This window comes from Talpa occidentalis, unplaced genomic scaffold, assembly GCF_014898055.3.
Source record: "Talpa occidentalis isolate TD23 unplaced genomic scaffold, MPIMG_talOcc4v2.1 talOcc4.11, whole genome shotgun sequence".
Classification (NCBI taxonomy): domain Eukaryota; kingdom Metazoa; phylum Chordata; class Mammalia; order Eulipotyphla; family Talpidae; genus Talpa; species Talpa occidentalis.
The window spans coordinates 50579278-50603365 of record NW_023601104.1 but is presented as its reverse complement, the minus strand read 5'-3'; the positions used below and the strand labels follow the sequence as shown (position 1 = coordinate 50603365).

Genomic DNA, 24088 nt, shown 5'->3' with positions numbered 1-24088 from the left:
GTATGGGTAAAAGAGGTCAAAAGTCACAAACTTTCCATTTTAAAATAAAGTCCAAAAAAAAAAGTCATGGAGGTATAATGTACAGTGTGATCACTACAGTTAATAATATATTGCATAGTTGAAAGTTGTTAAAGGAGTAGATATTAAAAGTTTTTATCACAAGAAAAAAATCTTTTTAACTATGTATGATAATAGTTATTAACCACACTTCTTATTGTGGTCATTTCATAATGTATACAAATAATAGAATCATGATGTTATATATACCTGAAATTAATAGATTATATTTCAGTTATACCCAATTAAAAAAATACATTTCAGTTTAAAAGCTGTATTCTTAGTGTCATGAAGAAAAGCAGTCTCTAGAGACTATGATTTAGTTAAATTGGAATAAGACCACATCTATAATTTTGTAAGTTCTAAAGGTAATTGTGATAAACATCCAGAGTTAAGAACTACTAGTCTCTATAATTCTTATTAGGTAAAGAGTATATGTCTATCTATCCTTTACTCTGTAAAGGATATATATCCTTTACTCTGTAAAGATATATATATATATCTATCCTTTACCCTGTACTTGATTCAAATAGTTATATAAATTATTTAATCTTGCAGGAACTTCCAGAACCAACTCCAGTGAAAACTAGACTACCTCCTGAAATCTTTGGTGATGCTCTGATGGTTTTGGAGTTCCTTAATGCATTTGGGGAACTTTTTGATCTTCAAGATGAATTTCCTGAGGGAGTAAGCCTAGGCAAGTGCTGTTGTTAACCTAAAATTAGTGTCTGAAAAGAAATTATGATCTCTCTAAGTTCTGTGGAGTCACTGGACCTAGCCTGTCCAGCCCTTATCCTCTCTTGGGGTCTCTCATGTGGTTAGTCAGACTGCTACTGGAACTGGAGTCCTCTGGAGGCTTACCTGTCTAGATAGTCAGGATGGCTTCTTGAACCAGACACATAAGACTGGTGCCTAACCTCCTCCACATGGTGTCTCACTCCAACTTAGTATCCTGCACTTTGTATGTGGCATCTGAGGGCTCCAAGAGGCAGAAGACAAAATGCCAGTCTTCTTAAAAGATATGCTTGGAACAGCCCAGTCTTATTTCTGTCATATTCCATTAGTCAGAGAAGTTACAGGCCTGGTGGGCTTTAAGGTGAAAGAACTTCTTGCAGATGGCTTGGTTTGTAAGTGCAGGTTGGGAAGGAATTGGTATCAGCAGATTTGGAAACAAATTATTGCTTGCCTTTTGTTTATGAGTTTGTTTTGCTTCTATACTTAAACAGTTTTACTGTGTATAAGTATCATTTGTAAGAACTAAATTAGTATGAGATCAAATTTTGGATTTTTCTGTCAAATAGCAAAATAATTTTCTCAAGATCCGAATAACAATTCTCAAATGTAGAATTATAGTACCACTCTTATATTAGTAACAGTGCATTCTTTTCAAGAGAGCTTTCATATTCCCTCACTTTTTATGAGCTAGGTGAGGCATGAATCATTGTGCCTTACAGATCAAGAAGGTCTAAACAATGATTTAGGTAAGATGAATTAGATGAAGCATTTATGACTTGGACACAATATTGGGATTAACATTATGCTGATGATCACCTTTCCAATGCATTTTTTGGTTAACAGTAATGTTCCACATAACTTTTAGAACTCTGGGACAATAATAATAAATATTTGTATTGTTCAAATAATTAAAATTATTATTTTTAAAAATGGGCCTTAATTTGCAACTCAGATTTAAACTTAGGTGAAAAATTACATTGATCTTTGAGGCCACTTTGGCTTTCTTGAATGTGGTGATTTTGACTTACGATTTTATTCTAATCATTATAAATTTTTTTTATTTGCCTTTGAAAATACTTGACTCTACTTTCACAAATGGACACTTTAGAAAATAGTCATATAGGTCTATTGTTGATTAAAATGTTTATTCCAATGGAGTTGTTTTTTCAGTATATGAACAGAACTTTAAAATCATTTTAAACATTTCATTCACAGAAGTATTAGAGGAAGCTCTTGTAGGAAATGACAGTGAAGGCCCACTATGTGAATTGCTTTTTTTCTTCCTGACTGCCATCTTCCAGGCGATAGCTGAAGAAGAAGAGGAAGTAGCCAAAGAGCAAATAACTGATGCTGACACCAAAGGTCAGAATTCAACATTATTGCTGACTGATAGTAGCTTTGTAGTAAAATGAATTTTTAAGGTTATTTTTAAATTAACTTTTATAGCTATAAACTACAGTTTAAGTTATCCAATTCTTGAGCCATATACTAGCAACATATTTTCAGTTGTTTTAGAAAACTTAATGTATCTTATTTCTGATGATCTTAAAAATATCTCCCCCATCCCCACTCCCTACCTCTAGTTATCTTGCTTTTTATTCCTTTAGATTTCTCCTGTGATTTAGCAGCATTATAGATTTTATTGGCCAGTATCTTTAATTCCAAGAGTCTACTAAAAAAACAAACACTGATTTTTTTTTTTGCCCCCATCTAAGGAAATACTCTAATTGTTGTAAAAACTTTCAATTGAAAATACTGCTGATTTTTAGATCTGACAGTTTTTAGATCAAAATTAAGTAAAATTATATTTTTTTATTTCACTAGTTTGAACTAGAAATGCTTCTCTATTCAGTGTGTAATACATACTAATGTAGGAATGATTCTTGGGCAACCCTTTTTTATTTTTAATGCAGTATGTTCACTGTTTTGTTTAGGGTATGCCTCAGAAGGAAGTGTTAAGCTTTTATATTAAGACAGTGATTTCCTACTCTCTGAGAACTGTCACATGTGAAATTTAGATTAGAAGCTTTATTTTCTTTTTCTTTTTCTATTTTATATATTTCTTACATAATTTTTCAGTTTTGCACAATATATGCATTTTCATCTTGGGTATAGTCCCCATACAATTCCCACCACCCTTGGAGATAGAAGCCTTATTAAACAATACTGTTACGTAAAATTCACAGTAAGAACTGTTGGAAGACATCTTGATTACAGAATCTTGCTACAAAAAGATGGGACATTCTATCATTCAGAGAGTATAGTTGGCCTTAGGTAGTTTGAGCTCATCTTTTTTAACACTGGGTCCCTAAAGCAACAAAATAATGATGAGTATACATTTGATGTTGGTTGCTTTTTGATTTTACAGCCTGAGTTTGAGCAAAATATATTTTCTAGCTTCAATACGAGGTCCCTTATCAAGGCCATTTTGGCAGTATGGTCCTCGTGGTCCTCTCAAATGACTTAGTCAATTAAATGAAACTATACTAAAAGGTAGATGAAAGGGTAACTCATTTATAAAACATCTGAAGATTTTCTAAGATGACAAGTGCCAGTACCAAAGGTGAATTATCTGAGTCAGACAATGTAGCAAATGTTACTTCTTTCACCATTAGTTTGTTTTATTGACCAATAATGTTATAGTATTATTGGCCAAATACTGACCTTAATACAAGAAATAAAGCTATATTGAATTTAGGATTTGAAGCAGATGAATTTTGTAGTTTTTGGAAGTCCTGATGACAAAAAGCGGGGTGACAAATAAGTTGTATAGGAAAATTAGCTATTTTAATGGAAGAACATATGTGACTATTGGCTGGTTGTATTGCCAATTACAGTTTCTATTCATGATTTATTTGATCTGTAATTTTTATAGGTCTACTCCTATACTGGACTATTTATAAATATAAGGTCTACCTCTGAATAAATTCTGGCCATTAAATAAAAGTTTTAATGGTCTTTTTTAAAATGTTTATTTAAATGTTATGGAGGAAAGAAAACATACTATGCGGTTTATCCACTTTTACTTCCCTGTTATTAATGGTCATTTGTACATGGTTATTTCAGTTTTAATGTATGTCCTGTACTTTTCATATGTTCTCCTATCTCAGTAACAAAAAAGCTTTTCCATAGTCTTCCTGGAAGCAAGGATAGAGTAAAATATCCTAGTGATGAAAAAACAGGTTGAAAGAGGCTATTTGTTTCATTTATTTCTCTTATCACTTTTGTGAGCTAGATAAGAATTTACTGCCTTTAACATATAAGGAGTTTCATTTACTTGTCTAATAAGGTAGCAATGGGATACAATCTCAGGCATTCTGTCTAGAGCCTCATAATGAGATTCTGCAATGTTAACCTCGTAATATAACACAGAAGTTGAAATTTTGAATATTTGTTTTCCTAGCATTGCATCTGTGAAATATCTGACAAGAAGTTATAATTTCTTTGCTTTTGGGCTCCCAGTTTTTCTGCCAAATCTTGGAAATTTTGAACAGCATTTTTAAATCTAATACTCAGTATATCCAATCTCTAGTCTTACATCACGAACTTCAGTCCTTCAAAGTATGAAAACAAGAGCATCATCCTTGTATAGTGTAGTTTTATGTATTTATTTGCTGAGATAGCATTATTAAAGAGCTGGAATTATAGGGTACCTAACTCTAGATTACAATGATGATGAATGTGTCTGTTTCAGACAGTCATAGTAAACAATTTAGCTATATTGTGTTAGTATGATATACCCAAGTGACTGTAAATAAATCCTAGAGGGACAATTACTGTTTTTCAAGAGTGCCATTGGTAGATAACTGAGATAAAAGAATGCATATTTTAACTTGTTAGTTTAACACAATTAAAAGTAAACTCGTTTTGTTGTTTGTCCATTTCCTGGATACATAGTGTTTGCCCTAGGGTATTATAACTTACTATCAAAATAAATCAGTTGAACCTGATGATTACTGCAAAGGAAAAGAGCCCGTACACGTTTGCTAGAGCTGTTGTTAATTTTAGAGTGCCTATTAATTTTAAAGTTGTTTGGCTTAATATATAAAAGGAAAATTGAGAACGTTTTAGGTCTAGTACTCCCCTGGTGAGGAATAATATGTCTGCTCTTTGTGCTAGATTTGTGGCCTGATAGGAATTACTGTTGCGTGTGTGTGTGTGTGTGCGCGCATAGTTTAGACAGATAACTTATAACTTCTCCTGTGTTATTGTTGATGCTTTAAATGCCATGGAGTTGTCAATGATTGTAATCAGACATGATCCCAGAGTTGCCTTTTTTCCTTTAGTAAAGGACAGCAGTTTTCTATGGTTCATTTTGTCAGCTTGTGAGTTTTGTGAAGGGAATCCTATAGTAGGTTAAGGAACCACAGAACCAGTTTAGCAAAGTGATTTTCCAGCTCTAATCCCTAGGCCTCTATAAATTGTATGGTGATTCCTCAATGCCATTGCAGGAGAGCTGGAAAGATGAATGGGCAGGATTATCATCTCCATACCCCACTTTAACAGGGCATCTTTCATTTTACATTGAGCATCCAAGAAACACTGAAAGAATTTGATACTGCTGATATAGGCTCACTCCTTTAAGAAAAATGAAGCCTAGAATAAGAGACTTGCCTGAGTACTTCATAACTAGACACTGGCAGAGCTAAGACTAGAATATATATTATGTGACTCTAAGTCTGATGTAGTATCTACTGTACTATGATACAACAGAAGAGGTTTTGTAAATTTTGAGTTTTAGCATAGTTGATACTTTAATTTTTTTATCTTCTGTGTGTTATAATTAGGAATAGTTGTATAAAGTAATATTTTAAATAATGCCAGGTTTGCTCCTTAGTCCTACTTGTAAGCTAAATATTGCTTTCAAAGCTAAATAATTTATTTAGAAAATGCAAGGACTCTTCCTGTTGTTTCTTAGATCAGAGAATTTTCAAAATAAAAAAGATATTTAAATGAAGAGGTTAAGTGCTAGCAGTGCAGATTTTAAGTTCTTTTAGTTCTTTTTCTGTGCAGATTTTGTGATTACACCATTATTTTGTTGTGATTCAGTTTTAAAATAGTTACAAAAGATTTGCTTTCTTCAAATAGATTCTGGTTTCCAAAGTAGACTTCTAAAATTATGCTGAGAAGATTTTTTTTTATTTCTGAAGTGCATTTTACCATTTGGGGGGATAAAATTATGTATATGTGCATCTTGTTGGAAACTTGGAAATTGTCTATGTTAAGGAAAATATTAGTGTGTCGTGCATGTTTTAGTATTTATAGTTTGAGGTGGAGACTTGGCAGACTGTGAATGATACTTGTTGTACCTAGTGTTGGTTCTTTTGAGGTTCCCGAATGTTAAGCTGTTTGCTGTTTCTTTCATCATTTTAAAAGGACATTATTCCCAAATATTCAAGTTTTGATTTGCACTAGAATAAAGTATTTATTTCCTTAAAGATTTAACAGAGGCTTTGGATGAAGATGCAGACCCCACAAAATCTGCACTGTCTGCAGTTGCATCTTTGGCAGCTGCATGGCCACAGTTACACCAGGGTATGTGTGGGTTTTATTTTTTTTATTGTCTTTTTATATTTAATTTTATAAAGGTACATTTTTTACATTGCTGAGGATTTATTGTCTATGTTCTTAATGACTATTTCATTTTTAACAACTATAGGCTGCAGTTTGAAAAGCTTGGATCTTGATAGCTGCACTCTTTCTGAAATCCTCAGACTGCACATCTTAGCTTCAGGTGCTGATGTAACATCAGCAAATGCGAAGTACAGATATCAGAAACGAGGAGGATTTGATGCTACAGATGATGCCTGTATGGAGCTTCGTTTGAGCAATCCCAGTCTAGTGAAGAAACTATCAAGCACTTCAGTGTATGATTTGACACCAGGTAAACTTTACAAGTTGGAATTTGTGTAATCGGCCCACTTCCTACATTTTTGTGCTTCTTATGCCCATAAAACTAAATAACTGAGAGAAATTTTAGTTGAGAATCAGTTTTAAAAGAGAGAGAAACCAATCTTTACTGAAAAATTGTTGGAATATAAATAGTATCCTAAGTTGAAACTACCATTGTTTATTCATATTAATTTTTATGATTTTCTTCCTCTTTTGAAAAATTTGTGATTAGTCTGCCACATCTATTATATGTAAAAGGGTAAGAATTAGCTGACTTAGGGGCCTCCCTGGTTAAGTCTCAACACTGTCAAATTATCACCAGCCACTGCAGTATGAGTTCAATCCCTGGCTAGGGAGCTAACCCACAGCAACCCTCTCCTGTCTCATCTGCTGCTCCCCTCAGCAGTGTATTTAAATAGATCCGCCTGTTCTACTCCTGGCACACTCTGTCTCTAGTGAATCCTCTCACCACCACCATGCCCCCGCACCTCTGACCTACAATCCAGTTCTTGTATGCATAAGTAAATTAAAATAAATCTTAAAAAAAAAGAATTAGCTAACTTTTACTTGTATTCATTAGTGTTGCAAATTTAAACTATAGCTTTTAAATTCTAACATTTGTTTGAATAAATGTTTGAGCAAGAATGAGGTAGTGTATAAAATTAAAATGAAGTTGTTTTTCACTCCTTTTCCAAATAAAATAATAATGTACAATATGCTTATTTAAGAACATTTAAGTGTACCATAATTCTTAACATTCAGTTTTTATCATTTATGGTAGTGTTTTTGTGCAGTGTTTTTAGAGTAGCCATTAAAAAAAATTCATGTGTTTATAATTTAGTTTTGATTTGTTCTTACGTGAGCCTAAAATTTAAAACTTGTAATTCTTTTTTTTTTTTTTTAAGATTTATTTATGCATACAAGAACTGGGGTACAGGCCAGAGGCATGGGGGGTGAGAGGACCCACCAGAGACAGAGCAGGAAACAGAACAGGCAGACTGACTGCTGAGGGGAGCAGCAGGAGAGCCAAGAGAGGTCCGCTGTGCCATGTGGGCAGCCCCCTGACCAGCTGGGGATCGAACCTGCACTGCAGAGGCTGCGGACATACAGGGACCCTTGCGCCATCAGGGAGGCCCCCAAAGTCGTTCTTTATAATTAGAAAATTTTTCATGTCGACTTAAGTACCATGTAAGATTTTCGTTAATATTTAAAATGCCTTATATGTCACATAACTGTTAAATTGGATTCATTGGTATGTTTGATTTCCAGATTTTTATGTGTTCTTTATTAAGCATTTTCAAAAATTTTTAAACAAATTCTTTTTTTGTCATTGATAATACAGAAGATATTTACCAATTTTTAACAGGAGAGAAAATGAAGATACTTCATGCTCTCTGTGGAAAACTACTGACCCTGGTTTCTACGAGGGATTTTATTGAAGATTATGTTGATATATTACGACAGGCAAAGCAGGAATTCCGGGAGTTAAAAGCAGAACAACATCGAAAAGAGAGGGAAGAAGCAGCTGCTAGGTAAAAGATAATTATAGTTAGTTGTGCTATTGGAGGCATTTTCTGAATCTATAACCATTTGTCACATTGTGCTGTAATTTGATACTTAACACAGATGTTTGATGGCTTTATTATGAGTTTATGAATGGATTACTACACCGTAGTTTTGTGATGGTACTTGGAGCACTTTCCATCATTTGATGGTTAAAGGCAAATTAACGGTATCTTTGCATCAGATAAACTACAATATTTTAACTTTCAGAATTCGTAAAAGGAAGGAAGAAAAACTTAAGGAGCAAGAACAAAAGATGAAAGAGAAACAAGAAAAACTGAAGGAAGATGAGCAAAGAAATTCAACTGCAGATATAGCTGTTGGGTATGGTTTGATTAAATTGCTCACCAGGGTTTATGTAAAACATAAAAACCATAAAGCTTAGGGCCTCCCCGGTGGCGCAGCGGGTGAGCGCTGGCCTGCGAAGCTGCCCGCAGCCTCTACAGCGCTGGTTTGATCCCCGGCCGCCAGGCGAGGGTCCCACATGGCACGCAGACCTCTCTTGCCGCCCGCTGCTCCCCTCAGCAGTGTATTTCATCACTCTGCCTGTTCTGCTGTCCGCTATGGCTCTGGTGAATTCTCTCACCCTCCCTCGCTTCTGACTGTACCCAGTGCTTATATAAATAAATAAATAAATAAATCTTTTAAAAAAAAAAAGAAAGAAAAAAAAAATCATAAAGCTTAAACTCTAAGATGCTTTCAAAATTTTTAGAGAACTAGTTTTCTGTAGTAAATAACAATTGTGTTAACTAGCCTATGAAATGTACATATAAATAATACCGAAATATACATGTCTTATATTAAAAAAAGTACTTCTTGGGCCTCCCTGGTGGCGCAGCGGTTGAGCGCTGGGTTGCGAAGCTGCCCGGAGCCTCTGCGGCGCCGGTTCGATCCCCGGCTGCTCCCTGGCCACTGGAGGAGGGTCCCACATGGCGCGCAGACCTCTCCTGCCGCCCGCTGCTCCCCTCAGCAGTGTACTTCGGTCCTTCTGCCTGCTCTGCTCTCCGCTCTGGCTCTGGTGAATTCTCTCACCCTCCCACGCTTCTGACTGTACCCAGTGCTTGTATAAATAAATAAATAAATCTTAAAAAAAAAAAAAAAAAAAAAAACCATTTGTTAAATAAATAAATAAATAAATAAATAAATAAAGTACTTCTAGAAAATCTAGAATTAATTTTGTCGTAGCCTTAATGATGATAATTTTCCAGAAAATCTAAAGTAGACTATTTTTAACCAGTACTGTGATTACAGCATTAATAGTATTCTCTTCTCCACCACCAACATTGCCACAATTGAGCCTTATATTTCACAGAGCTCTTCTGAGCCTATTAATAAGGATAATGTTGGAGGTTTTGGTAGAAGATATAGGGGGAGGATGGCAACACCTGAAGTAATTTAGTGACTGCCTAAGTGTTTTAGTGCATTTCAGAACATCTGGGATGAATATTACTGTAAAGATGTGGGTGTTTTTCTATATTGTAGATGGCAAATCATATTTAAGTTTTGCAGAAATTATTTCATTTTCTTATAAAATCTGAAAAGGCAAATTCTGAAAACCTCAGTATTCCAAATTTTGTGTATTCATTGATTATACTTGCCTGTAAAAATACCTACTAAGTCTTGGGGACCATAGGTCACAAAGTTGCAATAGCTATGTTTAACTGACTATAAGAAATTGAGGTTTGATATGTTGAGAAAGTTAATAGCTATGACACCTATAGTTAAGCACAAGCCACCAAGGAAAAAAATAAGTAACTGGACATCATCAAATTAAAAACTTTACACTTCAACGAACACTATTGAGAGAATTTAAAAAACACAACCCAGTGAATGGGAAAAAAATAATTGCAAAACCTACTCTGGAAATAGCTTAATATCCTGAATATGTAAAGAACTCGTACAGCTCAACAGTTAAAAGACAACCCAATTAAGACATAGGAAAAGGATTTTAATAGACATTTCTCCAAAGAAGAGAATATAAGAAGCACATGAAAAGATGCTTGACATCATTAGGGAAATGCAAATCAAATGCACAATGACATATTACTTCATATTCACTAGTCGGGTCTTAATTGAAACAAATATTGGTAATAATGTGGTTAATGTACATACAAAAGTCCACAGCAAAGTTACTTTTTTAAAAAAAAATATGTATACAAGTAAGGTATAAGCCATAGGTGGGGGTGGGGGTTGAGAGGATTCACCAGAGACAGAGTGGAGAGCAGAACAGGCAGATTAACTGAAATACACTGCTGAGGGGAGCGGCGGGTGAGTTAGGAGAGGTCTGCTGCACCGTGTGGGTAGCTCCCTGGCCAGGGATCGAACTCCTGCTGCAGTGACTGTGGGTAGCTTCATAGGTATAGGTTGTATCTTAACCCCTTGCGCCACCAAGGAGGCCCGCAATGTTATTCTCAATAGCCAGAAAATGGTAAAAAACCCAAATGTCTACTGGTTGATGAATGGAAAAACGAAACAATATATTCCTTTTTTGGTATATTCATACAGTGGAATATTATTCAGCAATAAAAAGTAATGAAATCTGATACATTGACAGTATGGATGAACTTTGAAAATACTAAATAAAAGAAACTTGTCCTATGATTTCATTTATATTAAAAGTCCAGAAGGCGGGGCCTCCTTGGTGGCTCAAGGGGTTAAGCATCAGCACTATGAAGCAATTTGCAGCTACTGCAGCACTGGTTCAATCCCCAGCCAGAAAGCTGACCCACATGATGCAGCAGACCTCTCCTGTCTTGCCTGCTGACAGGATCGATCCCCACCAGCCACGGAGCAACCCACATGGCACGGCAGACCTCTCCTGTCTTGCCCACTTCTCCCCTCAGCAGTGTATTTCAGTCATTCTGCCTGTTCTGTTCCCCACTCTCTCTGGTGGGTCCTCTCACCCTCCCACGCATCTGGCCTGTACCCTGGTTCTTGTAAAAATGAATTGAATCTTTAAAAAATTTTTTTTTAATTAAAAAAATGTATATATATATTTAAGTGTGTGTGTGTGTATATATGTATCATATATATGCACACATACATACACACATATATATATATGATGTGATATCCCTCTTCAGGTGTTGATGCCATACCACACCCACCACCATAGTCCATTATGCTCCCTCACAACCTTGCTCTCTTTCCTTCCTCTCCCTCTCTGTCAGCCTCAGTTCTATAGCCAGCTTTATAAAGTCATTTTCAGTTTGGCTTTATCTGATCCTTTGTTTGATTTCTCTGTATTCCACGTATCTGTGAAACCATCTGGTATTTGTCTATCTCCTTCTGATTTTTTTTGATAGCTGAATAGTATTCCATTGTGTGATCCATCTTCTTGATCCATTCATTTATGTTTGGACACTTAGGTTGTTTCCATAGTTTGGCTATCATAATTAGTGCTGCAGTGAACATGGGAGTACATGTTTCCCTTGAAATTAGTTTTTTTGTATTCTTTGGATAGATATCTAGGAGTAGAATTGCTAAATTGTGTGGCAGATCCATAAAGTGGTGATTTTTATGGTATGTGAATTAGATCTCAATTATTTTTATACTTTGTGAACTTTTCCCAGTTTAAATATAATTGATATATAGCACTGTATCCATTTAAGTTATTCAACATAATAATTTGATATATAGTGTGAAATGATTACCACAATAAGTTTAGTTCATTCCCATCACCTCACACAATTAATTTTTTTCCTTGTAAAATCTTAATTAAAAAAAAAAGAAAAATAGCATGGTAAAATCTCACCATTTTTTAACTTAACTTTTTGTACTTCTCTAGTCTCAGTCACTTGTATTGCCTCTGGCTCTTGAATACATTTTAGTTTACAGACCTCCCTTTGAATGTAGAACATGCATAAGAGAATTTACATCACACACAATTTAGGTTTAATTTGGGCAATATAATGGATTACATAAAACTCCCATTTTGTGTTCATTCTGCCTACTTATTATATCTGAAAGTTGTATATTTAACTTTGAGCCACTATCACCTCCCAGCTGGCTACTTAGACTATTACAGTGACTTCTTTACAGGTCTCTCCTACTTTCTCTGCCAAATTATTTTCTACATAGCAACCGAAGTGCTTTCTCATCATATAATATACCTTTTCTTAAACTCTTCTACTTTTTCCCCCTTGCTTTTGAAATAATGCCCTACAAGAGCTAGCATGACCTCTTCTCCCTTTTTCTCATCCTTAACTTAGATTTCTTTTTCATTTACATTCTTCTCAAAATATAAGCTCCTTCCTTTCCCTTCTGCTCAATGCCCTGCACGCTATCCCTGCTGCTAGAAATGCAGATTTCTTCTCAATTACTCCTCCCCAGCTTCCCAAATCTTATTTATTTTTTGTAAGATTTATTAATTTATACAAGACCTGGGGTACAGGCCAGAGGCGTGGGAGGGTGAGAGGATTCACCAGAGACAGAGCGGAGCAGAACAGGCAGACAGACTGAGAAACACTGCTGAGGAGAGCAGCAGGCAAGACAGGAGAGGTCTGCCGCACCATGTGGGCTTCTCCCTGGCTGGCCGGGAATTGTTGAACTGACACTGCAGTGGCTGCGGACAGCTTCACAGCGCTGTGCTCAACCCGCTGCGCCGCCAGGGAGGCCCTCCTAATCTCATTTTAAGTGTCACTTCTTCAAGCAAGCCTTTCTTGATTCCTGAGATTAGATTCAGTTCTCAAAATGCTGTCTTACCAACTTATACTTCTTTTTTCGTACTTACTACATCTTTTAATTTTACAATGGTTTATATAGTTATATGTTTCTTCTGCAAAACTATAACTCTTTGTCATCTTGTCCACTACTTCCTCAGCTTAATGCCTGGCACTTCATAGGCAAGCAATAAATATCTCATGTATGGAATTATAATTTCATTAATGAATATTATGTTTGTTTTTATCCTTAAGGGAGGAAGAAAGGGAAGATTTTGATACTAGCACTGAGAGCAAAGAAATAGAGCAAAAGGAGCTAGATCAAGATACAGTCACTGAGGATGAAGATGACCCAGGATCACATAAAAGAGGCAGACGGGGTAATACAGAAATTTCTTAAAAACATGCTTGCTTCATTTTAATTGATGAAATACTTTACTAACTCAGCTGTTTTGAAGTATACATTGTATTGCTTCTAATTGCAATTCCAAGGTTGTGTTTTTTAATTCCCCTACTCCTACCTGGGATGAGTTTTAAAAATGGTGACTATTTCATTCTAAAAGTGTTTGAAGTTACATTATTATGTTGTTTAGTATTTTTATATGTGGATTTATATTTGCCTATTATATGTACTTAAGGGAAGAGAGAGAATATTCATGTGTCTTTAACAGGTCGATTTCATTTAACTTTAACTTGGTTATTCAGCAAGTTTTGTTGAGATTTTTACATTTACTATTTTATATTAGGTCAAATAGAAATTTATATTTTGTAACATACCCAGTAATTCAGTGTGCAGTGAATGTTTCCTAGAAACTGGAAATACAGACATCAATAATAATGGTCATGGTATTATATTGTTGTGAATGGAAAACTCTCTGCCTTAAAATAATTTTATTAATTACTGGATCAAAGGGAGTACAATTTTATTTTTTTTTTTTAGATTTATTTATTTATGCATACAAGAATTGGAGTACAGGCCAGAGGTGTGGGGGTAGAAGGGAGTACAATTTTTTTTTTTTTTAGATTTATTTATTTATGCATACAAGAACTGGAGTACAGGCCAGAGGTTGGCGGGGTGAGAGGATTCACCAGAGTTGGGAGCAGAACAGGCTGATTGACTGAAATACACTTCTGAGGGGAGCAGTGGGCGAGTCAGGAGAGGTCTGTGCCATGTGGGTCACCTCCCCTGGCCAGGCATCGAATTTGTGCTGCAGTGGCTGCAGATAGCTTCATAGTGCTGCATCTTAACCCCTTGTGCCACCAGGGAGGCCCCAAAGGGAGTACATTTTTAAAAGCTATTGATACAAATTACTTCTAAGGAACTTTAACTATTTCCATTTGAGAACTACTGAAGTAGAGATCCTTAGGTTTATTCTGTGTCTGTAATTTGAATATTATTTTTCCCTGGATTATTTTCTAAATGGTTATTATAAATACATGAAAAATGCCCTGTGATCAAGGAGGCTATATTTCCTGATAATGCAGTTGACTTAGAAATCCAAGACAAATAAATTTCATATGACTAGAGTTTCAAGTATACTTCTAAGTAATGGGTCAAAGGAAAAACCACAATGGAAACTAGAAAATATTTCAGACTAATCAGTACTGCACATTAACACGTTTTTGGATACCCTCTTCCTCTATACAAATCAATACCTTTTTTTTTTTTAAAGATTTATTTATACGAGAACCGGGGTACAGGCCAGATGTGCGGGAGGGTGAGAGGATTCACCAGAAACAGAGTGGAGAACAGAACAGGCAGACTGACTGAAATATACTGCTGAGGGGAGCAGCAGGCGAGACAGGAGAGATCTGCCTCACCATGTGGGTATCTCCGTGGCCGGCGGGCATCAAACTGGCACTGCAAAGGCCACAGACAACTTCACAGCACTGTGCTCAACCGCCTGTGCCACCAGGGAGGCCCCAAATTAATACTTTTAATACATATTAGGAAGGGAGAAAGGAAAATTGAGCTAGGCATTCATTTAAGAAGAGAGGTAGAAAAAAATCTCCCCTGTGAAGAAATGATAGACATGAATAGACATGATAGAAATGATAGACATGAATAGACATGAATAGACATGATAGAAATGATAGACATGAATAGACATGAATAGAATGTAAAACTATGATGAAGAAAGACAACAAAGTTTGTTCTTTGAAAAACACACAAACTAGACAAACCTTTATTAAAACTAACTTTAGAAGATGAAAAGTTGAGTTAAAATAAAAGCTAAGACAGAAAAGGGAAACATTAAAACTACAGTTAGAGTAGAAACAAATAGAAGGGGATAACATACAGTTTTATGGCAATAATTTTGAAAATGGAAGTAAAATGTCATAATCCTAGAAAAATACAAATTGTAAAAATGAATTCATGAAAAAATCAGAAGTGTAAATGGTCCCAAGCCATTAAAGATCTTAAATAAGTATTCAAAATCTTCCTAAAAAGAAAACATCAATCCTAGACTGTTTTATAGTTGATTTCTGTCCAACTTTAGAGAAGCAGATAATTCCAATCTTGTACAAACTCTTTGAAGCAAAAGAAGTAGAAAGAGGAAACATCCCCAGCCATTTAAACAATTTTGACAGTGACTGAAATACAAGAGAAGTCCTTTAATACAGCATAAAAGACCAGGTGGGTCACCAGGAATCCAGGCTCTTTCTGTCAGGTACTGCTATCTGGAGGGTTTTGTTGCCAGGTACTGCTCCCCTTAGCAGTATATCATCACCATGTCTCCATTCTACCTATGAGTAGATTTTAATAGAATATAAAACTGTGGTGGAGAAGAACAACAAAGCTTGTTCTTTGAAAGAGACACAAACTAGACAAACCTTTGTTAAAATTGGCTTTTAGAAGATGGAAGGGTGGGCATAACACAGAAATCATAAATAATGCTTCTGCTATCATCTCTCAGATAAAGTTTCTCATGTAACCATGCCTACTGAGGAAAGAGGGCCTGAGATATATTGTCTATCTTTTGGATGTCTGGTGCTGAGCTAAAAAATACAGGTTCTGATACCTCAAAGTAGTGGTTAGTAAACTATAGCTAGTGGCCCAAATCTGTCCTGCCCTCTCATTTTGTATAACCCATCAGCAAAAATATGAAAAAATAAAAAATGGTCTTTACCTTTTTAAGTGATTGAAAAAGTTTTTAAGTATACTTTGCAGCATGTGAAAATTATATCAAATTCCGATTTCAGTGACCATAAGCAGTTTTATTAAACACATTCATGCTTGTTCGTTTATATGTTGTCTATGGCTGCTTTTTTGCTACAATGGCAGCGTTGAGTATCTGATATAAAAGCTAAAGTATTTACTAGCTGTACTTTTATAGAAGTAATTTGCTGACCCTCTAATGCAAATTAGAGGGACTGAATGTTTGTTGCAGAATAACTATCAGACTCTGTCCCTTTAAATTTAATTGTCAACTGGTACAATAAAGAAAAATTGGTTTTATTAACAGTGTATGAGTGATTATGATGCCTTTACAAAAATACCACAGATTGCTTGGCATAAGCAATGGAAATTTACTTTCTTACAGTTCTCGAGGCTAGAAATCTAAAGCCAAAGTACAAGCAGAGTTGATTACTTGTGAGAACTCTTTCCTCAGCTTGCAGACAGTACCTTCTCAATGTAACCTCACCCAGCTTTTCCTCTGAGCTCAGAAGTGGAGAGAGTGCTGCTTCGGTCTCTTTCTCTTCTTATAAAGAGACCAATCCTGTTGGGTTAGGGCCCCACCCTCACGACTTCATTTAACCTTAATTACCTCCTTTAAGGTCCTGGCTCCAACTATAGTCACACTGGGGTTTAGGATTTCAACCTATGGATTTGGGTTTAGTCTTTAACGTATAGGAATTTAATCTTTAACATATAGGAACTTGGTATAATTTTGTATTATATTTCTCTTGAAAAATTAAAAGGATAATGATCAAGTGTTATTTCAACTGTAGGGAAAAGGGGACAAAATGGATGTAAGGAATTTACAAGACAAGAAGAAGTCAACTGTATAACAAGAGAACCTGTTACTGCTGATGAGGAAGAAGCTTTAAAACAGGAACATCAACGAAAAGAGAAAGAACTCTTAGAAAAAATTCAAAGTGCCATAGCATGTACCAATATCTTTCCTTTGGGCCGTGACCGCCTATATAGAAGATACTGGATTTTCCCTTCTATTCCTGGATTGTTTATTGAAGAGGATTATTCTGGCCTCACTGAAGACATGCTGTTGCCTAGACCTTCTTCATTTCAGAATAATGTACAGTCTTCAGTTCCTCAGGTATCCACTAAAACTGGAGAGTCTTTGATGTCTGAATCTACCTCCAACATTGACCAAGGTCTGTGTGATGATTCCGTGCAGCTGCCAAAACCAGTGCATAAGCCAAATCGGTGGTGCTTTTACAGTTCATGTGAACAGCTTGACCAGCTTATAGAAGCTCTTAATTCTAGAGGACATAGAGAAAGTGCCTTAAAAGAAACTTTGTTGCAAGAGAAAGGCAGAATATGTGCACAACTTGCCCATTTTTCTGAAGAGAAGTTTCATTTTTCAGGTAAATCTCAATGAAAACTGTTTTTCTCTCCCTGTAATCTTTGGTTCACTTGAACATTTTCCAGCAATTAGAACTGTATTTAAAATACCTTGTCTTTTGTTTAGGACTATGCTCTTAGTTTGAGAAAGTTTACAAAGAAACAAGGTTCTCTAGTTTCCACTGGGTTCCATTTGGATTATGAGGAACACATCTAGCAATGTGAGAAGATACATACTTTTACTGATCTTCTTGTTCCTTCATTAGTAGACTCTGAATACCCAAGGCACCATCAGTTTGAGAGATCTGATAGTGTTTCACTCAATAACGGTTTTGGCAGAAGGTCCAGGGACAAGTTCCATTAGTAATCACTTCTTTGGAGATTGGCTGCAAGGGCAGATAAAGTACCAACATTTCCTCTTTGATGGCTGATCTGTTGATGACAAACGAGAAAGCAGTAAGGGTGTTTTTCAGTATAAGCTTTAATATTACTAAATTAGGTTTTCTAGATAGAGAATCTCTTAAATGTAGCAACATACTACCACGACTACTTTAGTTTTCTTGAGGATTTTCAATTCTTTTTCTAATGGCTTTTTCAAGATTTAATTAATACACCGTAACACACCCATTTAAAGTGTGTAATTTTTGTTTTTCGGTATATTCAGTTATGTGCAAACATCCACAATTTTAGAAAATTTTCATCACTTCAAAAATTAACACCATGCCCTTTAGCCACCAACTTTATACCCCCCCCCCACACACACACACAAAAGCCCTAAACAACCACAAATCTATATTCTGTGTCTTAATTTTCCTGTCTGAACATTTTTATATGAACAGTGTTAAATAATATATGGTCTTTGGTGACTGACTTCTTTTTCAGTGTTCATCCAAGTTGTTGCATATATCAGCATGTTATTCCTTTTTATGGCCAGAGAATGTTCCTTTATAGTATATACCATACTTTACTTTTCCACGTAGTTGATGGATATTTCACTTGTTTCACTGACTACAGTTGACTATTATGAATAATACTGCTATACGCTTTTGTATACAAGTTTTTGTGTCAACACTTTTTTTTATTTGGGTTATGTACCAAAGAGTGGAATTTCTGGATCATGTGGTAATTCTTTTTAATCATTTGAGGAACTGCCATCTGTTTCCCAAAGCAGGCAGGCCATTTCATATTCCTGCCAACATTACATGAAGGTTAAAATTGCTCCCACTTCCTTGTCAACACTTAATATCTCATTTTTTTATTCTAGCCATCCTAGAGGTATAAAGTGATGCCTCATTGTGCTTTTTATTCATTTCCTAAATGAATGATAATGTTGAGCATCTTTTCATGCCCTTGTCATTTTATCTTTATTAAACAAATGTCTGTTCAGATTCTTTGCCCAGATTATTTTTATTAGGTTATTTCTTGTTTCACTGATTTGTAACAGTTCTTTATATACTTGTTAGATACAAGTCCCTTACCAAACATATGATGTGCAAACATTTTTTTTAAAGATTTATTTATTTATGCATACAAGAGCTGGGGTGTAGGCCAACGGTGCTGGGGGTAAGAGGATTCACCAGAGACAGAGTGGGGAGCAGACCAGGCAGATTGACTGCAATATACTGGTGAGGGGAGCAGCAGGTGAGACAGGAGAGGTCTGCTGTGCCATGTGGGATCAAACTCGTGCTACAGTAGTTGTGGATTGCTTTATAGTGCTAATAACGCTTCACCCCTTGCACCAGGAGGGAGGTCCTGCAAACATTTTTTTTTTTTTTGCCTTTTTCTTCACTTGAAGATTTACTAAGTGTGTTTATGCCCATTATCTCTCAATCATAAGTCACATGGGACAATTGTATTTTTAATTAAAAACTCATAATAAAGGTGTTCAATAACTTTCAGATAAACTTCAAACTGATAGTAAACCTACATATAGTCGGGGGAGATCTTCCAATGTGTATGATCCATCGCAGATGTCTGCAGAAAGGCAACTTGAATTGAGACTGAGAGATTTTCTTTTGGATATTGAAGATAGAATCTACCAAGGAACATTAGGAGCAATCAAGGTTTGTACCTGTTCTCATATTTAGTTTTCTAATTATCAGAATTTTGGTCATATTTATTAATTTGTTTTGATATAGGCAAGGTATATGTGTTTTAAATAAATGTCAGGGACTAATTTATGAAAACTAACTTACTCTCTTGGATCAGAATGTTTATAAATGGATAGAAATCTTCCTAAAATACACTGTGATTATCTTTTTTAAAAAACAATTTAGTAAACATTATTGCCCTTTTTACTATCAATTTTTAGGATTTTAACTTTTTTTTAATAGTATTTTCATCTGAGATGTTGAAATGTGTAAGGATATTTTCTTTCTTGACTAGCTCCTGCCTGCTCTGCTGAGCCTGGTTTGTTTATTGGTTTCTTTGTTACCTTTTAAAAATCTGTAAGTAATTCATGCTTGATATGTGTGTTCTAATCATTCCTTTGTCTAATCATTCTGTCATTTTTTTTGCTACAGTCTGGTCACAAATCTTAGAATTGCTTATAATTTCACTATATAGAGAGCAAGGCATTAGAGCTTCCATGTATGAATAATACGAATTACGTTTTGTCACTAAGTAATCTTATTTTTAGGTCCCTTTTTTTTTTTGTTTTTTTGTTTTGTTTTTTTTTTTAAAGATTTGCTTATTTATTTATACAAGCACTGGGTACAGTCAGAAGCGTGGGAGGGTGAGAAAATTCACCAGAGCCAGAGCGGGGAACAGAACAGGCAGACTGATGAAGTACACTGCTGAAGGGAGCAGCAGGTTGCAGGAGAGGTCTGCGTGCCATGTGGGACCCTCACCCAGTGACCAGGGATCGAACCGGCGCTGCAGAGCCTGCAGGCAGCTTTGCAGCCCAGCGCTCAACTGCTGCACCACCGGGGAGGCCCTTAGGTCCCCTTTTTATTCAAAATATGTTCTAGAATATTCATGAATTTTTCATATGTATATTGAACTTTATATCTTTTAAGAGCAACATAGCCATTTCCCTAGGATAGTAAATTTCAGTTTTGTTACAGGTTACAGATCGTCACATCTGGAGATCAGCTTTAGAAAGTGGACGATATGAGCTGTTGAGTGAAGAAAATCATGAAAATGGGATAATTAAAACTGTGAATGAAGATGTAGAAGAAATGGAAATGGATGAACAAGCAAAAGCCATAGTAAAAGACAGGTACTAAAAGGATTTTTCTAAAGTAGTCATCACTTTTTGCCACTTTAATTGTATCATAAATGTAATCATTTTTTAAGTAAATGTTTTTATTTCTTAAAAAAATTGTGTTCTGGGGACCTCCCTGGCGGTGCAGAGGTTAATGTCTCAGTGCTATCAAGTTATTGCCAGCCCCTGCAGCACAAATTTAATCCCTGGCCAGGGAGCTAACCCACCTAGCACAGCAGACCTCTGCTGTCTTACCTGCAGCTCCCCTTAGCAGTGTATTTCAATAGATCCACCTGTTCTGTTCCCCACTCTGTCTCTGGTGAATCCTCTTACTCCCCATACCTCTGACCCACACCCTGGTTCTTGTATGCATAAATAAATAAAAATAAATCTTTTTAAAAAATTGTGTTCTTAGCATGGGGATTTGAGTATTTATAACTACTGAAATGATGATTTTTCTAAATCTGACTCTTCAGTTATTGCAATTTGTATTAATACAGCCAAAAGACAACTTGTTAGGATAAAGATGATTTCTCTAGTTTTAAAAATGTCTTTCAACATAAGATTTTACTAATTTCACAAACTAACTTTATACTAGTCAGTCTTCTATGGGAAAACAGTAAATTGTTGTAGCCTTAAATGTTATCTGAACAGTAATCAAAACCTGTGTCTGTGTATCTATAAATAGGTACTTTTACTTTTTCTGAGTTATTTTGGATATCTGCCCTTAAGGATAATTGTCTAAAAGGAAATAGTGGGGAGACATTAAACTAGCAAATAACGACCAATATAAGGGTTGTGGTAGAAGTGAACACCCTCTGCGGCTGCAGCACACAGAGGGGAGCACACAGAGGACAACGAAGGAGTGCTAGAGGACTGACCACTGGCCAGCCGTGAGACCTGAATTGGAGGAGGGTTGGTGCTGGGAGAAGAGAAAGTGTCCTCAAGGCTTTGAGCTTCTCAATGGCCATTTTCTCCAATATGGAGATTTATTGCAAAGGGAATAAGATTGGAGGCTAAAGAATTAGAGGGAAGCTATAGTGTCCAACCAGTGAAAGTTTAAGAGGAAGGTAGAAATACGCTGCCTGAGACACTTAACCCTTGTGGCTCCTCAGCAGTGTTGCCTCTCTAAAACCTTTCTCTAAGCCCTGTCTTACCCATCTTCCCCCATTAAATATTTGACCCTGTGACCCCCCTTAAGTGACTTGACATTTAATTTAGCTCTTGATTCATGATTTATCTCCCTTCCCTACTAGTTTATGAGAGCTCCTTTAGTTTGAGGAAAGTATTTCATTCATATAAGCCTTCAGATGACAAGTGAACTCAAGTTTTACCTAATAGTTTTAAGTTCCATAAACTCTTCATTTTTTTAATTATAGACTTGTGGGCATAAAAACAGAAACTCCAAGTACTGTCTCAACTAATGCAAGTACACCACAATCAGTGAGCAATGTGGTTCACTACCTGGCAATGGCTCTCTTTCAAATAGAGCAGGGCATTGAGCGGCGTTTTCTCAAAGCTCCACTTGGTAAGTATCTGTTTTTATTTCAAAATATTAGTAATGTTTTAAATAATCTTGAACTTGCTCTTTAATGAAGAGAACTTTATTGGCCAACAGTAAGACTGATTGACTAATTTGATAACTGGAGATTGTATTAAAATATGAGTACTTTCAGGTGAGATTTATTTTTTAAATACCTAAATACTAAGGTTTTTTTAGTTATTCTAGTTAATTATTGATTTTCATGGGTGTATTTTTTACAGTTGATCTCTTTTATAAAAGTTTCATCAAAAGAAAGGTTACTGAAATCTGACTTGCCCCCAAAGACACAACTTAAATGTCTACCATTAGGAATAAAATTAATAAATTATAATTACTAACCTGAATGCTGTACTAAATCAGAAATGTTAAAAGGGACACAGAGGAGGAAATGCTCTCTAACTTATGGTTAGTATGATAGAAATGATACTGTCTGGATCATGTTTCAGCAATTTATGAAATTAATATGCTTTAAGAGACTTAAGACCATTCTCACTGAATAAGGGATCAGGAAAAAGACTAATTATAATAAAGTAAAAATCAAAATCAACAGACAGCTATAAGCCAGAGACACACTACAGAGGGGGAGAAGGGAGTAGGATCAAAAGGGGGGGGGGTGGGAATTTAACAGGGACAATATCCAAGATGAAAATGCATACATTGTACAAAAATGAAAAATGATGTAAAAATATATAAAATAAAAAATAAAATAAAAAAGAATAAATTTTTAAAAGTTTATGATCAGATATTTGAAATGGTGTGAAATATAATAAAAATATTTTAAATTTAAAAAAAAAGAGACTTGGGACCATTGTGTCTTCAGGAAAATTTTTATGTTATAGCTGTCTCTACTTCCCTGTGGCTTTTCTGAAATTTTAAATTAATTTATAATCCAATATAGTGATATAATTCAACATAAATTTATATTGAGATCACAGTAGTGGATACTGGAAGAAACAATTTTTAATTTTTTTTAAATTGAGGTAACACATTGGTTTACAACATTATATGTGATTTAGAGGTATGGGATCACAACCTCAGGTGTATGATACCAGAAGAAACATTTTTCATTTTCTTACATCATTGTTAATTTTTGTCCAGTATTTGATTTCTCTCCCCAAGTCAGTCCTCATAGTTCTCCCACCACCATAGCACCTGTGAACTATCATAGTCCCCTGTGTGCTTCCCTCCTCCTGCTCTCCCTCCCCTTCTGTATGCCTCAATTCTATGGTTAGTTTACAAGTTTTGTCTTTTTCCTGACCCTTTGTTTGGTTTCCCTATATTCCTGCTATAAGTGAGACCATCTGATACTTCTCTTTTTCCTTCTGACTTATTTGTCTAAGCATAATCCCTTCCAGCTCCATCCATGTTACTGCAAAGGGCATACCATTGTGTATGAATGCCACATCTTCTTTCTATTCATCTGTTTTGGGGCATGTAGGTCATTTCCATAGCTTACCTGTTGTAGGTAGTACTGCAGTGAACATAGGAGTTCTGGTTTCCTTTCAAATTAGTATTTGTGTGTCCTTTGGGTAGATTCCTAGGAGTGGAATCACTGGATCATATGGCACATCCATGTTTAGGGTTTTGGTTTTTTTTTTTTTTTTTTTTAAGGATTGATTGATTGATTGATTTATACATACGTACATACATACATACCATACATACAAGCACTGGGTACAGTCAGAAGTGCAGGAGGGTGAGAGAATCACCAGAGCCAGAGTGGGGAACAGAACAGGCAGAAGGACCAAAGTACACTGCTGAGGGGAGCAGTGGGCTGCAGGAGAGGTCTGCGCGCCATGTGGGACCCTAGCCCGGCGCTGGGGATTGAACCGGCGCTGCAGAGGCTGCAGGCAACTTTGCAGCCCAGCGCTCAACCGCTGCGCCACCAGGGGAGGCCCTCATGT

General features: G+C 35.8%; 1 protein-coding gene across 4 annotated transcripts in view; it reads left to right on the top strand.

Moving 5' to 3' along the window:
* Positions 1–24088, top strand: part of BAZ1A (bromodomain adjacent to zinc finger domain 1A) — a 46415-nt gene that overhangs the window by 5480 nt on the left and 16847 nt on the right. For 2 of the 4 annotated variants that reach the window (XM_037501834.2, XM_054689837.1), the window contains exons 5-15: positions 616–754; positions 2008–2154; positions 6232–6327; positions 6452–6676; positions 8051–8216; positions 8458–8571; positions 13164–13288; positions 16863–17459; positions 19336–19499; positions 20502–20656; positions 22021–22169. In XM_037501834.2, coding sequence (XP_037357731.2) covers positions 616–754; positions 2008–2154; positions 6232–6327; positions 6452–6676; positions 8051–8216; positions 8458–8571; positions 13164–13288; positions 16863–17459; positions 19336–19499; positions 20502–20656; positions 22021–22169 — 2077 coding nt within the window. The remainder of the gene's footprint in view (positions 1–615; positions 755–2007; positions 2155–6231; positions 6328–6451; positions 6677–8050; positions 8217–8457; positions 8572–13163; positions 13289–16862; positions 17460–19335; positions 19500–20501; positions 20657–22020; positions 22170–24088) is intronic. The other 2 variants (XM_054689845.1, XM_054689840.1) reach the window with 1 other exon arrangement.